Source organism: Psittacula echo (genome assembly GCF_963264785.1).
Source record: "Psittacula echo genome assembly, chromosome: 1".
Classification (NCBI taxonomy): domain Eukaryota; kingdom Metazoa; phylum Chordata; class Aves; order Psittaciformes; family Psittacidae; genus Psittacula; species Psittacula echo.
Genome location: NC_137735.1, coordinates 127235391 through 127253625, shown reverse-complemented (window position 1 = coordinate 127253625; position 18235 = coordinate 127235391). Strand labels below are relative to the sequence as shown.

At 43.3% G+C, this 18235-nt stretch overlaps 1 protein-coding gene across 2 annotated transcripts; it reads left to right on the top strand.

Annotated features, from left to right (window-relative positions):
- Window positions 1–1274: 1274 nt before the first annotated feature.
- Window positions 1275–11642, top strand: YEATS4 (YEATS domain containing 4). Of its 2 annotated transcripts, XR_013957089.1 has the most exons (8): window positions 1275–5997; window positions 6152–6271; window positions 7037–7103; window positions 7199–7293; window positions 8760–8852; window positions 8930–9017; window positions 10981–11308; window positions 11575–11642. XR_013957089.1 is itself a non-coding variant. In XM_080619915.1 (7 exons), exons 1-7 carry the CDS (start codon window positions 5947–5949, stop codon window positions 11148–11150), a joined length of 684 nt encoding a protein of 227 aa, XP_080476041.1. In that variant the 5' UTR covers window positions 1275–5946; the 3' UTR covers window positions 11151–11546. The 2 variants fall into 2 exon arrangements, 1 of the variants encoding a protein (XP_080476041.1); XM_080619915.1 differs by lacking the exon at window positions 11575–11642 and having other exon boundaries at window positions 10981–11546.
- The last annotated feature ends 6593 nt before the right edge of the window (window positions 11643–18235 follow it).

The window sequence follows — 18235 nt, the reverse complement described above, 5'->3', positions numbered from 1 at the left end:
CTGCTGCACCTGAAGCCTCACCAAAGGCACTACTGAACTTCCTCCTCTTGCAGAGCTGGCATCTTTTTTCATTTCCTGTCAACAGAGGAGTGTTCCTGGTTGGGGAGAGGCTTTAGTGTTTTAAATCTGGCTTTACGGAAATGAAAGATACCTAAGCACTTGCTGGAAAGCAGACATTGAATAAGCACTCAGAAGTGTCCTTTTTGACCCCTGTTTTGTTCGGGGTGGGGAGAGACTCTCAGGTTCACAGTATTAGTGCTGTTCTCTGTCCTTCATGCTGTTTCATGCTATTGCAGCTGGTCCAGGGGAGATGGTAAGTTGCAAAAGAGAGGAGCAGCAGAAAGCAAATCGAAAGCGAAAATCAGGGAATTCTGTATGAAGCTGTGAAAGGTAAGTTTGTCCAGTGCAGACTGAGTAAAGTAAACCATAGGTACATCTGTAGCTCATGATCACAAAGATTTTACAGACATTACAAGGAAATCAGATGCAGGCAGCTGAGTGTCTTTATAACGAACTTAACCTGAAATGCTAGACTATAACCAATCATAACATGCCAGGCAAGGAAATGCTGGTTCTATCATTTTGGGGCCAGGACCTCTGTTTTGCATTGGGAATTAGCTGTGTCCTCCTGAAGGCCTTGTAGCATCACACTCTCAGAAGTCAAGTGGTCAACTGAGAAAGGATGTTCTCCGGGTTAACCTCTGCATTTTCCAAAGATAACCACCCAGTAGCATAGCATATTTATTAAAGAAATGTAGTCTGCACACTCAGCACCTCTCACAGTTGGTTTGGCATGCCTTAAAGCACTTGAAGCATGACACTATTTAACGTTCTGAATGGATCTTGGCTAACAACAGATTACTCCAAACACAGTGAATAATTTGAAGACTTGATGCTCATTCATGCTTTATGAGCAGGTAAGGCAGCTGCTGCTCTGGAGAGTGTCTCATAAGAGATGGACAGATTAACCAGGACTGCATGAGGAAGAAACTGTGTCAGTCACATTGAATGTTTATCTGTTTTGCCTCTTAGAAGATACAAAAAGCAAGTGATGACTTCTGAAAAATGTAAGTAAATGGCTGGAAGTGGGGAGGTGACAAGCCTGCTCCATATGCAGGAAAAGTAACTTGTTGGGAGATGTACAAGAGAGGCAGTGAAGAGGCTGAAGTGAAAATTAGGTGAGAATGGATTTCCTTTATTGAACAGATGATGGGAGGGGTTTGTGGAAGGTGCAGAAGCTGTTTGATGGAAGTGGCAGCCAGGGAAGGGCGCAGGTTTATTTTCAAGGATGTCACAGACTGAGGTTCGGTGCTGTTCTGTGGCCGAGGCAGGGAGAAGGACTGGAGCTAAATGGAATGGGTTGGGGTTTCTTACTTTGCTGAACAGATTTTGCTGGTTAAGTTTGAGCTGGCCAGAGAGAAAATCTTTTATACGTGTAACAACACAGAAAACAGTGAGATGCTGGTCAGCTCATGCTTTTAATGCTGAGGCACAAAGTATATGGTAGTCAAGGAACTGATCATAAGTTTTTTTACCTTTCTTACTCTGCTGTTTTCTGCTCCCAGAGCGATGGTGTGAAAAACAAATGCAGACCACTTTTATTTGTAGAAGCAGGTCTTTTTGCTGCAGGTGGAAGGTTGCTATCCCTTTTAATTATCTGAACCTGTTTATCATCTCTTCTGAATGATTTGCAGAAAACTGTTCGCACTCTGCTACCCATCAGACTGCAGTAGCTGCAAGTCTTGTAAACCTTGTGCCCTTTGTGGAAGTGGGAAATAGAGGAAATTAATTTCTTCTCAAACCAGATTTCCCAATTTAATGACCCAATATGATGAGGTGTTTTAAAATATATATTTCTGAACATTTGTACCAAAACACATGGATATACTTTGCACTGTTACTCATTGAGTAGATTTTATCCTGTATATTACTAATGGTGAAGCCAGGCCTGCCTCCCCCCCCACCCCCCCGTGTTCTGTCACACAAGGAAGGGTATGTTCAAAATGGTGCAATGTGCAGAATTGTTGTGAAAGGGTCTTCTCCTGCCATCTAGTGGCATAAAGCCACTCCTTTTTGCTTAAATCACAATCTCATTAATTGTCTGCCATCCTCTTTTTGTCTAATTACTGTGATATCCATACCTTGGCCATTTATCCCACATAACCAGATCCATTCTGAGCTTTATCAGCAGGATCAGATATGATAATCCCCACCTGCCCTAAATTCAAGAAGATGGCAGTTGCTTCTTCCCTGTTTTTTCCACAAAATAAACAGGTATTAAGTATTTTTTTGTCCTTGCTGTGACACCTTACGAAAAAATCATCATTTCTTGCCTTACTTTCTACATATTATTTTGAATGCCTTTCAAATGTGCTGCTCTTAAATTGCTGTGTTTTCTGTACAATATGCTAAGAAGCCTTTCCTTGACACTGGAAGATACTATTCACACAGGCAGAGAACATGTTGGCTGTAGTTGAACACACCTCCAAAACCTGACAGAAGATCATAGAATGGTTTGGGTTGGAAGGGACCTTTAAAGCTCATCCAGTTCCAACCCCCCGCCACAGGCAGGGACCCCTTCCGCTAGAGCAGGTTGCTCCAAGCCCCTGTGTCCAACCTGGCCTTGGACACTGCCAGGGATGGGGCAGCCACAGCTTCTCTGGGCACCCTGTGCCAAGGCCTCATCACCCTCACAGGCATGAACTTATTCCCAGTATCTAGTCTTATCTTCCCTCTGTCAGTTTAAAATCATGCTCCCTTGTCCTGTCACTACAAGCCCTTGTAAAATGTCCCTCTCCAGATTTCTTGTGGGCCCCCTTTAGGCCCTGGAAGCTGCTCTAAGGTCTCCCCAGAACCTTCTCTTCTCCAGGCTTAACAAGCCCATGAGTGGGTTCCTGTGTGGAACAGGCAACATTCAGCTTTGAAGGAGCAGCAAGCTCTACAAAGCTATTGTACTTCAGAATGGTTAAACTGATGCTTAAAAGTAATTTCTGAAGCTTGCTGGTATCCCCTTTCCCTGTTTAGCCATCTACTTTTTGACTGACAGGCAGCTGCCCTCACCATCACGTACAATCCTCAGACTGTGCTTCACTTAAAAGTACGTGTCTCTGCCAGGATGTGTTACAGCTCCACACTGGAGGGAAGGGATGAAAACAGACCATTCATCCCAAACAGAATCCTTATTCATGGTTCAAGCTGCAAGGGACTTGGGCTCCCACCTCAGAAAGTCATTTGGAGCCCGTACATAATTAAAACTGCACTTCTTGCTTTCCTCAGTTGTTTAGCCTGGAATCTTTGTCAGAGGTAGGTCCACACCTCCTGTTTTCTTAAAGACCCATAGTGTAAAGGTAACAGAAACTGTGAATGGTGTAGAATGGCCAACAGAGCCCTGCAGGAGGAACTGCAGGATATAATGTTGAAACTGTGCAATGGGTTCTTTTTTAACACATAAATTATTTTGAATTAAAAGGGTCAGGGAAGGCAGAAAGCCGTATTTTGAGCTTCTCTGTGTTAGTGTAAATGCTCCATCATGATGAAAGCGATCTGTTGGCTAGCCTCCATCTCAGCTGGAGCCCTGTAACATTTCCTTGGTGTTTCTTTCACAGTGGTAACAGTATGATACTTCAGAAAAATAAGGGGGGGTTTTGTCATGTGGGATCCCTACTGTGCCCTCCTAATTTTAAGTTATGTCCTGACAGTTCCATCTAGTTGTAATTTTATGGCTTTTACTCAGAATTAATTTATAAATAAAACTCTTAAATCAGCCCAGCCAAAGAACATGCCCAAGCTGAAGCCAAGCTGCTTATTTCTGTACAGCCTTTTTCAGGCCTTTACTACTGCTCTGACTGATGCCTCCCAGGTAGATGCTTATGTGTAGTTCATTACATCTTTGCTTCTCTACGGTTCAGAACTGCCAGATTAGATGGGAACATATAGTCAGGAATTTGTTAGCTCCAAGGCAAGATCTTCCTTTAATGATGATGCTTGTGAGCTATTAGCTCTGTGTGAATGTGGAATAAGGGAATGTTTTCAATACCCAAGAAAAAGAGGAGCGCTCTCTTCAGCACAGGGGGAGTTGTCACACCTACAAAGTAAAGGATGAAGTCTCAAAGCGTCATATAGCTTCGGGGTCTGAAAGACAGTCAGAAGCTGTTTATTTGGCATCTTTAAATACAGCTTTTGAAAAAGAAAAGTGTTCCTGGCTGAGCTATTACTAGTTAGTATTATGGTAGGAGAGTGTTTGACTGCGTGAGTGACAATAAATGAAGGCAGTTTCTTCACTTCTGCTTTCCTCCCTGCACCCCAGAAAAATGGAGAGAGTGGCATCTTCTGTCCATCATGAAGACTAAGGCTGGAAAATACTCTGGCTCCAGCCACAGGAGGGCCTTGGAGCATGTGTGGGTAGTGAATACAGCCACTCAGCTGTGACTGCAGCATGTTCTGAGTAACGTGTTTCAGGTTTATAGAATCAACTGGAACTGAAAATAAAACTTCCAAGTTTTACTTCCTTTGGGATGTGCTGTGGTTGTTTCCCAGCTCAAATGGTGAAGGGAAACAACGTACAGAAGACCTAGAAAATTCCAGTAGCACAGCTAACTGAATTAAAAATGGTTATAAAAGTAGAAATGAATAAATACCGAGTCCCTTTCTGCAGTAAGAGAGCACAGGAGTTCTAATCTATACAGATGTGCCGACTCTAAAAGCAACTCTGCAAGTGTAATCCTTTATTGCCATTCCTCACCTCAAGAATCCCTTGTGCACCTTGCAAAGAGTCCTGCGACACATTACTGTTTCAACAGACTTCACGGGAATCTGTTCATTGGTTCAAACAGGGCTGTGCTTACTCACCTCTGTAATGGGAATGGTGTTTCTCACAGTCCTCCCGCCGGCTGTGATTTAAAGGCATTTGCTCCTGATAAACCAACTTGTCTTGACAAAGACAAGGATCACCAGCACAAGCCACTCACACCTGAGCACCAGTTAATTTTTAATACCTTGTTCAGCCAAAGAACCTTCAACTTTGAACCTGGTCCAGCTCTGAGCCAGAAGCGTAACGTGCTAACTTGTGGTGGGATAACCCTTTTGCTGCAAAACTGAAGTATCTACCGAGAAGACCAGCTGATGACACAGTTCTTTACCCATGAGCAAAGGAGCTCTGTTGCAGAGTAACCATAAAACAGTGACAGAAACCAGTTTGTTGTCACGCCATTAACCTCATTCTGTATTTTATCTTGTGAAGATAAGTGCTTGAGATGCGGCATCCTCTTGCAGCCCAGTTTGCTTTCCATCATGTGTGGACTTGCTTCACTGGACTTACTCTGCTCATTCTGGTAACTGGGAGTTGCCAAAAGGCAGTTCTTTGCTTTCCCTTGGACAACGGAAAGAGAACTACACAGCTTTCGGTTCTTGTCTAGAAGACAACGGGTTCGTGTCTTGCCGAAGGTGATATTCTGTATATCCCAGAGATGTATAAAGATTTCTGGAGCACTCAGCCCACTGTCCCGGAGCTCGGCGCGGCTGCACAGCTATCAGCACGCTGCCACCTTCCTTCTACCCTTTTCCTGTGTGTTACACGGGCTCTTCTCTCCCGCTGCACCCGCCCGTCAGCACACACAGAGCCCTCCCTGGGACCGCTCCGTTCGCGCAGGACGGCTCCCTCCACCGGGCTCCGTGCGGGGCCTTGGGAACGCGCCGCGATACACCCATGGCCAAGGCTGCGTGAAGACTTGTGAAGTAACGCTACGAGAGCCACAGCACCAGCGGCCGCGTCCGAGGGCGGGCTCCTCGGGCACCGCCATGTTGCCCGCCGCGCCCCGCCCGCGCCCGGCGCCATGACGGCAGCGCGCCGCCGGAAGCGGCGGGGGCAGGGGTGCCGGGCGGAGCTGGCGCGGCCTGGCGGGAGCGGCGCGCGGGCGGCGGCTGCGGGCGGCGCCCCCCCGGGGCAATATGTTCAAGAGAATGGCCGAGTTCGGGCCTGACTCCGGGGGACGCGTGAAGGTGCGGACCCGGACCCCGACCCCGCGGGGGCTCCGCGGGCGGGAGGAGCCGCGGGGCGGGACGGGAGCGGCTCCGTGCGGGCACGGCCTGAGTCGGGCTACGGGCGCGTGTCGGAACGTGTCACTTGTGGTTTATTCCTGGTTTTGTTCTTAAGGGCGTCACCATCGTGAAGCCGATCGTGTACGGAAACGTGGCGCGGTACTTCGGGAAGAAGAGGGAAGAAGATGGGCACACTCACCAGTGGACGGTGTACGTGAAGCCTTACCGAAACGAGGTGAGGCGCGACCGGGGGGCAGCTCCTACCCCGCCGCTGCAGCCGAGCCCCGCGTTGGGAATTGGGGGTTTAAAAACCCGGGCTATGAGGACAGGGGACAAAGTGACGGATCCGCCAGCGGGCAGTAGTCTGTGGATTTGTTGCCTGGCTTTCCTGCTTAAAGTCAGAAGAAATTCTGTGTTTGTCAGAAGAAGCAACAGGCCCTGGAGGGAGGGAGGGTGGGTGGGTGGGTGGGTGGATGGATGGATGGATGGATGGATGGAGTGAGCGAGGTGCTGGAGCAGGTCCAGAGAAGGGCAGCAGAGCTGGTGCAGGGCCTGGAGCACAAATGTGATGGGGAACAGCTGAGGGACCTGGGGGGTTCAGTCTGGAGAAGAGAAGGCTCAGGGGGGACCTTATCGCTCCCTACAACTGCCTGACAGGAGGATGGAGTGAGGTGGGGTCGGTCTCTTCTCCTAAGCGATAAGAGGTAACCTCCTTAAGCCGCACCAGGGGAGGTTTAGAGTGGATACTTGGAAAAATTTATTCACAGTGAGGGTACTCAGGCATTGGAACAGGCTGCCCAGGGCAGTGTGGAATCACCATCCCTGGAAGTGTAGGTGAGGCTCCCAGTGCCTTGGTTCAGTTGTGGTCTTAGCAGTGCTGGGATAAAGGTTGGACTTGATAACCTGAAAGGTCTTGTCCAGCCTGGTTGATTCTGTGGATGATGACCAGTAGTTTGGTGTGCTGTGTAAATCACCAGGAATAACAGCATTTCTGTTTTAGGATATGTCAGCCTACGTGAAAAAAATACAGTTCAAGTTGCATGAGAGCTATGGGAACCCCTTGAGAGGTGGGTCTTGCACGTGGCTTGTTCTACAATTGGATTTGACTAGTTCCACTGGGGAGCTGTCACCCCTATTAACACTTCTGTGTTTCCTTCTGCAGTTGTTACCAAACCACCATATGAAATCACCGAAACAGGCTGGGGTGAATTTGAGATCATCATTAAGATATTTTTCATTGATCCAAATGAAAGGCCTGTAAGTACAATGAACTTCTGTCAATGCTTAATTTACTGCGGTGGTGTAAAGCTGAGCTGTGGGTTGGATATTGCTGGTCAAAATAAGCCCCATCAACCACGTAATTAATAAAGCCTGTGCCTGTAGGAGATGTATTGAAAATCTGGCCATGTTTTCCTCTTTCTGTGCTTTATTTACTGTTGCATTTGTGATATCTGCTCTGCCTGCACATGGCTTCTCTGACATTTGCTAATACATGACCACGTGTTGCACCTTACCTGGGTTGAGCACATATTGAGGATTTTTCTTCTATGTAGGTTCCTAGTTCTAGGATATCTGAATTATTTTATCTTCTTTTTTTTGTTATTGGTCTTAACAGACTGGGTCAAAACCAGTCAGAAAACAGCCAAGGTACTATGCTGGCAGTAGTCTCTTTCCTAACAAAACCAGGATAAGGCAGATCTCTAGCTGAATAAATCATTGGAATGAATTTCTTCCTTCCCATCACATGTTTTCGATGTATCTTGCAGGTTTGTTTGTCTAGGCTTAGGTAGGAAACTCAGTTACCATATTTTAGGGGAAGGGGTTGTTTATTTCTGGAAGGACTAAGTTGTTTCTACCATGATCCTTTTGCTTTAGTCGTTTTTTGCCAGATGAGGGGCAAACTGTTAAGTTTTTCTTGAATACGTGGTAATTGGTAGTAGACTAGAAAGGTTTCCTGTGCCACTGTGCTCAGCAGCATCCTGACTTGTGGTATTCATTCCCTTCACAGCTTGACCAAGCTGTCCTAAAGTTGGTTGAGTGTGTTTTTAATTTGCTGCTGTTGGTGAAAGGCTGTTTCAGTGCCTGTCAGGTTCTTCCTTTCCAGGAGGTACCAACTGAAGTCAGGTACCAGCTGTTCACAAGCGTGTTCATGGAAGGGGAGCACTCTGTGTCCCCTTCCCAGATCATGGTCCAAGTGATCAGTGGTTCCTCAGGGATGGGCAGAGGGCTTCCATTCCTCACCAGCTTTGCAGTGCTGTAATGGAAGAGTAATGCTGCAAAGAGAAACCTCAGTGAGAAGCTCTTCACAGTCCCCTCCTGGTGTTTTCCTTTCGCAAGAAGGGTTGACACGATCACAGAAAGCACTCTCTGACTGGGAGAGTTGGTTTGAAGTAAACCATCTGTTTGGAAATTTTTAAGAGAAGGTGTTCTTGGTAGTTTTTCTACACTGATCCTAAAACACTTGCCCAGGCATTTTTAAAGTATCATTAAAATCATCATATTCAAGCCTTTTAAAGTAACTCTGGATAGTTGGTGTGTTTTAACAGTTCATATTAAACTTTAGTGATTATTCTAAAGTTAAATGATATTTATTGTTGTGTTCCTGAAAGACTTTTAAATCCTATACAATTGTTAAGTAAGAACAAATACTGTTGGTTGATATCCAGAAAATGACTTATATTTCTCTACAGTTGTCAATCTAATAAACTTCTGTCTTTGTACAGGTAACCTTGTATCACTTGCTGAAGCTTTTCCAGTCCGATACCAATGCCATCCTGGGAAAGAAAACTGTAGTTTCTGAATTCTATGATGAAATGGTATGGAAGTTTTCAACATAATCCTCACTTTGCTTTGAAGAGCATTAGTGATACCATGTATTTTTCTCTTTCATTAGATATTTCAAGATCCTACTGCAATGATGCAGCAGCTGTTAACAACATCTCGTCAACTAACGTTAGGTGCTTATAAGCATGAAACAGAGTGTAAGTTGAAAATGAAAATACTTTAATCTTAGAAACGAACAATAGTTGGTTTTGCTCTTAGTGTTGGGTTTTTGTCTGGGCTGTAACAGTACAGTGGTCTTGGATGCTGCTAAAATGTGGTGGTTTTGCATTAAATTATCTTTGACTTTTGCAAAGTTATTAAAGCTTATTTCAAAACTTTTTAAGATTTTCTGATCTGTGTACCTGCTGGAAAAACACAACTTATGGATTACTCACTATGAAGATGATGACATGATCTATACCCAGTTTAACATGTTTGAAATGAGTTAAAACAGATAATAAATCAAGGTCACTGTTTGTGCTGCAGCTGTGTTCAGCTCATCTGGATATTAACTGCATGCAAAGAGCACAGTTTAATCACTGAAATACAGAACATTTGGTACTGTTTGAGTCAAAGCAGCAATCCTTTGGGGCTAGAGTAGTGTTTTGAAAGCTCTGCCTTTTTCCCTTCTAATTCTTTAAGCGTAAGTAATTTCATAACATGCTTCTTAAGTATAGCTTAATGTTCTTTGAGTCCTTTAATCTCTTCTTAAAACTAAACCAGAATACTAAGGGAATTGAAGAAAGGAAATTAAAATATAGTAATTCATAAAATAGGGTGTACTTAGTGATGATTTCTGTTCTGAATGTTTGGATTTCATCTCTTTAGTACTCAGAAAGCAAATGTAATACTTACTGAGCCCAAACCCTACCTTATTATTACAAACTCTAATGCCAACATAGGCCAGCTCACCAGGCCTTTGGCTAATCTGCATGTTCCCCTGACAGCACATGTTATTGGGTGGTTTTGGGCAGTCAATGTCTGGAGCCAAGAACGGCCATCAGTTTAAAGCTCTACAAAGTCAGGGTTCCCATCTGTCTTATGTCTGTTTGGGTGTGTGGACTTGTGAGTTACTTGTATTTTCTGTCTCTGTTTAGCCTGTCTTGAGGTGAATTTTCCTTATTTGCATTTTGTTACGGTTTATGTGTAGAAGATCTTTAATAAGTATTGTCCAAATTTAAACTTTTCTCACTTAAAATTTCTGGATGTTTCTCCTGAGAGTAGATAGAAATTTTACTGGTGGTTTTGTGGTATATATTCCCTTAAAATGTGCTACTGAAGCAGGTAAAAAATAAGTTGTTTGGGGTTTTTTGCCATGATCCAGGATTATGTAATGTCTGGGATAGGAAGGGATATCCGTGGCCTCCCTGGTGTATTGGCTTTGCCAGCTTTGTCCAAAAACTTGTGCATGAGCAAATTAAAAATAACATCTCAGCAAAGCAGATCGAGATGTTCTAATGTCAGATATTCATAACAGCAGTGGCAGCACAACTGTCTTTTAGATACATAAACTCCAGTAAGGCAGAGAGAGAAAGCGGTAACAGTACATGGAAAAGGAGTCACAGGATGGTTGGAGAAGGGACCTCTGGAGGTCATCTGCTCCTTCCACCCTGCCCGAGCAGGGCCACCTACAGCAGGTTGCCCAGGACTGTGTCCAGATGGCTTTCAAATATCTCCATGAATGGAGACTCCACAACCTCCCTAAAGCAGCCTGTACCAGTGCTTGGTTGAAAAAGTGTTTTCTGGTGTTCAGGTGGAGCCTCCTGTGTTCCAGTTTGTGCCCATGGCCTTGTGTCCTGGCACTGGGCACCACATACAAATTATTTGTAACTCTCTAATCTCCCATTGATTTGCTGTTACCACGTCAGTTTTTTTGGTATTTTTCCCACTTAATCTTTAAAAAGCTCTGGAAAATGATTTATGATTTAGTGAATTTAGTAATTGCATCCACACAACTGATTGGCTGAATGAGGCTCAGCTATATAATTTATTTATAAAATACATTAAAATGCATTTTTTTCAGGACCCCCCCTCCAAATTGCATCTGTTGCAGATTAAAAAAAAATGCTGACAACTTTTCATGGTACTCACAGTGTTCATTTTTCTTTGTTGTCACCACAGTTGCAGATCTTGAAGTGAAAACCAGGGAGAAGCTGGAAGCTGCCAAAAAGAAAACTAGTTTTGAAATTGCTGAGCTTAAAGAGAGACTAAAAGCAAGTCGTGAAACCATCAACTGTTTAAAGAGTGAGATCAGAAAACTTGAAGAAGATGATCAGTCTAAGGATATGTGACAAGTATTGACTTGATACAGGAGCCTATACTGAAAACGGAAGGACTTGAATAATGACATTGTACGTGTTCTCTTCAGTTCTGTAATTGAGACTACGCAGATGTCACTTGCAGGTGATTGAAGTGTGTGACTTGACTTCATAAATGGAAGAAGAAGAAGGTATCCTTGGTTTGTAGGTAAAATCTGAGGGTACTCAACAGTTTATTTCAAGTAGAAGGTGTCTTGGAGACCGGGCTACTTGTTTGGTTTTGTTTGGTTTTAAACTGCATTTGAGTGGTATACGAAAACTTTATATTAGTTCAGTGTGATTTCACAAAATGCCGGTGTTTACTTTTTTACTTGTTTTTGTACTGATGGTTTAGAGATGCATCTTTAATGCTAAAATAAAATATGTGGTTTTTTAGTATTTTTTTGTCTCTTTGCAGTTGTGGGCTTCAAGAACAGCTGTAAACAGCATGCTCTGATTTAAGGCAGACGTTGAAATAATAATGGTATGCAAGTTGCTTAAGTCTGGTTACAGGGATTTGTGCATGTTTGTCTGGTATCAGTACAGTGAAGACAGCACTTTAACTTTTACATCTGTGGTAAGAGTTTCTAGCCCCACATCTGCGTTAGCATGTACAAATGCAGCAATTACGCAAGTTATGATCAGAAGCAGGAAATTGGTCCTGTTTTGTAGAACTTTGGTTAATATTTGTACTGTACTGCAGCCAGTGCATCACACGTTGTCTCTGCCACTCCTTCCTCCTCACACTCTTCTGTTGTTCCAGCCTGGGGTCCTTCCCTTGGGCCCCTCCCCCCAAACTTCTCCAGTGTGAGTCCTTCCACAGGCTGCAGTTCTTCACACACTGCTCCAGCGTGGGTCCCTTCCATGGGTGCAGCCCTTCAGGCACAGACTGCTCCAGTGTGGGTTCCTCTCCCCACTGGGCCACAGGTCCTGCCAGGAGCCTGCTCCAGTGCAGGCTTCCCACAGGGTCACAGCCTCCTTTGGGCACTACCCTGGGCTGCAGGTGGAGACCTGCTCCACCATGGACCTCCATGGGCTACAGGGACACAGCTGCCTCACCATGGGCTGCATCACGGGCTGCAGGGGAATCTCTGCTGCGGCACCTGGAGCACCTCCTGCCCTCCTTCTGCACTGACCTGGGTGTCTGTGGAGCTGTTGCTCTGACGTATTTATTTTGCCTGTAACATCTCCATGTTTGGGTTTTTTTTCCTTTTGTACAGGTAAAATAGCTGAACAGGGGTGGTGCTACCTCAGGTTTTGAAAAGGCTTGGGCACCTTTTTTACAGCTTCAAGATGCCATGTTGCAGTTAACTCTGCATTAGAGATTCAAAGATCCCACATTCCCTTTCCCATAGAAAACAATACTATCAATGCTTTGAAAACAAAGTACACATTTCTTCGTATTTGAAGCAATTGTTGATTGGCTTTTACCATGGCTTGGTAAAGATTTAGAACTGAAACAGTTTCAACACTCAATATGTAGACTTCAGGTTTTCGTTAAGAAAACAGCTGTTAAAATTTGGCATATTTAGCTATTAGATATTACAGATGCACATAGATTGGGGAGCAGCTTGTGTCAGTGTATCCACTCAGAGCCTTCTGCAAATCCCAGATTTTCTGGGTACCTAACTGTTTTGGTCTATTGATTCAGGAGCCAATTTCCTTACAAGTAGCAGCTGAAGAAGAATGTTAGGCAATTTCAGTACAGTAGAATGTGCCATTGTCAGAGCTGGGCTCTGAAAATAAGCTTTGTGTGGGCCATGGTATATTATGCATTTTACATGTGTAATGTCACGCATTTCACATTTTTTCAGTGAAAAGTAAAATCATCCATACCATTTTCTTTGATGATACCTTATTAGCCAAAGGGTTTATTCGGCTGCTTCGTTATCTTTGACAATCATCAGTAGCAGATATTTAAGGAACAAAATAGTAGGGTTAGTGTGAAGTCAGTTCAGGTGTTTTCTCTTAGCTTCTTGCAGATTTATTCCATTTTCTGAGGAGATTTTTAAGGTCCATTTGTGCATGGTGAAACAAAAACAGGAATGGAAAGCACAGGTTTCATGGTACTAGGTTATATGCAACATTATTATCTTTGTATTTAACAGTTAAAATAATACTAATGTAGAGTAAATCAGATGGAATATTAAAGAGGTTTGCAAGAGCTGTGACTAATAAAAACAGGTCTGCTGCAACAGGCTTGAACAGACCAAAAGAGAACAGTGATACCTTTTGAATCCAACATTTTCCTAAGAGCTTAAAATATTCTTTTTGTGTACATATTTTAAACATCCCATAAACAGCCTAGTATTCAACGTCACAGAAGCAATGATCCTGGACCCACTGTCGGTAGTTGTTGACATGCTAGGCCAGTGACATAATTTTTACTTGTGGTTAGCGGGGAGTTTTCTCCTTCAACTTCTTGTATTTCTTTTTCCTCCCCTTTGTGCTCTCTGTAAAGATCATACAAGAGTCATTAGCTCTCCCCATCAACAGTAAGGCAAGAAAATAGTACTAACATCTGTTTGTGCTGAGCAGTTACTGTTGATAGAAAGCAGGAAGAATATCTTCCGCTTTATAAAGTTCCTTCTTATATTCTGTGCTTTCAGTAGAAAGCACTCTTTTCAGATGGTGAAAAAGCCACTGAGCCCTGCATTAGGCACTAATTAAATCCTGGGAAAAGTTAATGAGAATTAAGCAGTTTAGAATATCTGTTTAAGAATAACTGTGGAAAAACCCCACCTTCCTGCATTTCACAAGTAAAACTATAGCTAGCTACCTTCTCTCCATGCAAGTGCCTGGTTCTCAGTTAATAGATAGGTCCAAACATAACCTATGTGCTCTGCTATTACACGAGATGCTGATGCAAGTGCCTGAGATAGTATGTGTACACGGTAAATGTACAATGTAGAGCTGAGCTTCTAGTGCATATCGTTTTCAAAGTTACTAGAACTGAAATAGTGGGGCACCAAACACACAGCTGTATTTGACCTCCACTGCCTTGAAGAAAAACCCAAATGCTACATTCTACTTTTGGCAGCTGTTCAAAGAAGCGATTCCAGGCAGTTACAGTTCATGCTTGCCGGGGTGCTCACTTATATGCTAGCTATTTATACTGCTCAGACTGAGTTTAGACTGTGGTTTCATCCAGAGTTACAATGGTGAAACACAGATGTATTTCAATTTGGTTTGCAAAGGAAAGTTAAAAAAAAACCCCAGCCCTCGCTGCTATAGGTACAGTTTGATCATCGCTGAATTGCACAGTAACTTTTCCAGTTGCCCACACTGGAGCTTTAGACCCCACTTGAAACAACCCTTTCATAGGTAAAGATAAAACATGATTTATCTCAGTTTCTATGCTTAATGTTACCAATGTTGCCAATGAGGAATGTTTACTTCAAGCATCAAACATACAAAAGTGGTAGTGTCATTGCCGCTTCCACTATACAACCTTGGGGGTTCTAAGTATTTTGCTCAGCCACGTTAATAGTCATCACAGTAATTTCTGACCCTGCCTGCTTACTCACTTACTGCTCAGTATTATTTATTGTTAGTCCTTTTCTTATGTAGCTCCACCTCATATAACTTTTTTCCTTTGCCTTTGGGTTTGGCACACTGTACCTGAGAGACTGTGAAGTTGCGTAAGGGAAGTTTCTCATCAAAAGTGTCATTACTGACAGGAGATGTGTAAATACACTGAATTCAAAGATCTACTTGAGAATTACTGTGGTTATTCGAGGTGGGACTGGAAGGAATATTAAGTCACCCTGTTCCTTTTCTTTCTAGACAGGTTCTGGTAATAACACCAACCTAAAGACACTTTTGCTGCTTATGCTTTTAATCCATATTAAATACATCAGTGTTTGCTTCTTAATGGGAATACAGATTTAAGAGCAATTCAGGTTGTTTTCAGACATGAGGTTGTTTTCTAAACACCAGGTGGCAGGGATGTCCAAAGTATTCCCCAGTCTCAACAACATTTTAGCTACTGAGATTTTGGAAGATCGGTGATATCTTTGGTTGATCTCACTTGCTTTGGGACTTGATCATCTGAGTAGACAAGGCGTATTTGTAGTTTGTTCAGCAGCCTTGTGAGCAAATCAAATGTGCTGTGCCAGGAAGCAAAAGAAGTGTGAATGGTTGTTTGCGATTTTTATTCACTTGGGCAAGGGAAGCAGCTTTCAAAATACAAATCTGTGGGGCTGGTTTCAGGTTGGTTGTTTTTCGCTCTTTCAGGCCGCGGTTGCATGACAATATGAGTGAACAAAACATAACTTAGGACTGGACTGTATACTTTGCTCGCACTCAACTGCAGGTGCAAAATGGCAGGATTTTCCATAAGTAAAACTAATTCCTTTTTTAAGCTTCATGTTGAAGGAGTTCATAGGCTTCTTTGCTTAATGAACACTATGAATGAACCTTTGGCTTCCAAGTATGTTGAAACGTTTAATTTTCCCGAATACAGTAGGGAAGAACATCTCAGCTTAAGTAAGGAAAGATGAGAGTTTGGATTCATTTTTAACATTCATTTACAATACATTTATACTATTTCCATTTTAAAATGTTTTAAGCTGGAACATGAAATGTAAGTTTCTAGTGAAAGGCTGGCCTATGCAAATAGCCAATACACATCTGAAATTAAGATTTACATTTCAATTTTCTTAGGAAAAACCTCTCCAATGCTTAGTGATTAGGCCATAAAAAGAACTTATTAGCATTGGAAAATGCAGTATTTGTCCTACTCCCTCCTTCATAATTACTACACTTTTTAAGGTGTTCATGTGTTAAACGAGTGGCTGGCACTTATTCTCACAGTTGTCAGAATTTGGTGCCTTAGGAGAGAAACAAATTCTATCTGATCTACTGGCTTCGGCTTTGCCAATACTTCCCCCTGAAGTGATCAATAGCTTTTTTTCCCCCACTGCCTAATTCTGCAATGTCTTGCAAATCTCATGTTTTTCCTACTCTAAAATTCAGCCTTATTTCAAATCACATATTTTATTTAACCTCTGATCTATAATGTTATTAAAATGCATGGGTTTCATATAAACACACTTCTAAAGCTTTTCAGTGAAACATTCTTGTATCCTTGTTCATAGGAGCAGTAAACAAGACATATGGCTAAAAAGGTCTTCTTCACCTGCTGAATTGATCAGACGAAACAGCACTTCAGTTTAATGACTCCGAACAAAAGATCTGAAATCACTGCACAGTGAAATCATATTTTCTAAGCTTGCATTTTTGAGCACTAGCATGATGGATAAATATAGGTATTAAGAGGTGGCAAAAATCAACAAGGTTTATGCCTCTATGCATGTAATCTTGTTACAGGGTGAGTTTTTGGAGAATGAATAGTGCTGCAGCTGTTCCATGGGCTGAGTCTGATGAATGTAGCAGGGCCAGCATGTGGCTCCCTCTTCCTGTCTACATCTATTAAAGCAAGAATTAATCCAAGTCATTTTTATCACTGTCCTGATTCAAGTGATAACTATGTCCCACTTAAAGCTCCACTCAGGTCCTAGGCCACCTGAACTCTGAGTAGCTAATAAGGAGAATCTTGAAGACTTAGGTTTGAGGGGCTTTTGTTAACTTTTGGAGTTATTCCTTGTTTCTGTATGTAAGTCTATGTAGTAGTTGAAGCATTCACTCCATAAGCTAAATAATCCTGAGGAAGACTGAACCCATATCTCACGGTTTTAGATGTTCTTAACTATGAGGTCATAAAAATACTCTCTACTGCTGCTGTTCTTAACCTGAATAAAGCCACCACCTCAGAAAAGGGTTATATCCTTAGTAAATGAACATATCTAAATTAGATGGAGTTAATTTCCTATTACCTTCAGAAGTCATGCACCTCTTAAATAGAAATCTATATACTGGACAAATTGGAACTGATTTTTTTCCTTCCCGCTCCAGGTTAAGCACATTTGCATGGTGAGGCAAGAAACAGCATAAGCACTTAGACTGGACTCCACTGCTCTCCTACACAATGTTTAGAAATGATTACAGCATCTGCTGCTTTGCACAGCTTTGCGGTTGCTCTGAGTCTTCCTTTTTTAGTCCTTATGAGCAACACCCGGGAACTGCAGTGTTATATGAACATGGGCATTGCCCTGGATCATGACAGAATGTCGTGGGCAAGGGTAAAACAGATTTAGTATCCACCCAACTGTGAGGCCTGCAAGCCAGCATATGGTGAGTCCTCTCGGGTAGTAGTTTGTACTCTTTGAGCATTTCATTACTGACCAATCTGCTAGTCCTGTTTCCTGCTAGATTCATTCTACAGGATTTAACAGTCATGAGACTGCAATTTCAAACAGCTCATGCAGTCTAGCTGAATTTAGAATAGAATTATAGAATAGTTAGGGTTGGAAAGGACCTTAAGATCATCCAGTTCCAAGCCCCCTGCCATGGACAGGGACACCTCACACTAAACCATGTCACCCAAGGCTCTGTCCAAGCTGGCCTTGAACACTGCCAGGGATGCAGCATTCCCAACTTCCTTGGGCAACCCATTCCAGTGCCTCACTACCCTCACAGTAAAGAATTTCCTCCTTATATCCAATCTAAACTTCCCCTGTTTAAGTCTGAACCCGTTACCCCTTGTCCTGTCACTACAGTCCCTGATGAATAGTCCCTCCCCAGCATCCTTGTAGGCCCCCTTCAGATACTGGAAGGCTGCTATGAGGTCTCCACGCAGCCTTCTCTTCTCCAGGCTGAACAGCCCCAACTTTCTCAGCCTGTCTCCATACAGGAGGTGCTCCAGTCCCCTGATCATCCTCGTGGCCCTCCTCTGGACTTGTTCCAACAGTTCCATGTCCTTTTTATGTTGAGGACACCAGAACTGCACACAATACTCCAAGTGAGGTCTCACAAGAGCAGAGTAGAGGGGCAGGATCACCTCCTTCCACCTGCTGGTCACGCTCCTTTTGATGCAGCCCAGGATACGGTTGGCTTTCTGGGCTGCAAGTGCACACTGACACCAGCTCGTGTTCATTTTCTCATCGACCAACACCCCCAAGTCCTCCGCAGGGCTGCTCTGAATCTCTTCTCTGCCCAACCTGTAGCTGTGCCTTGGA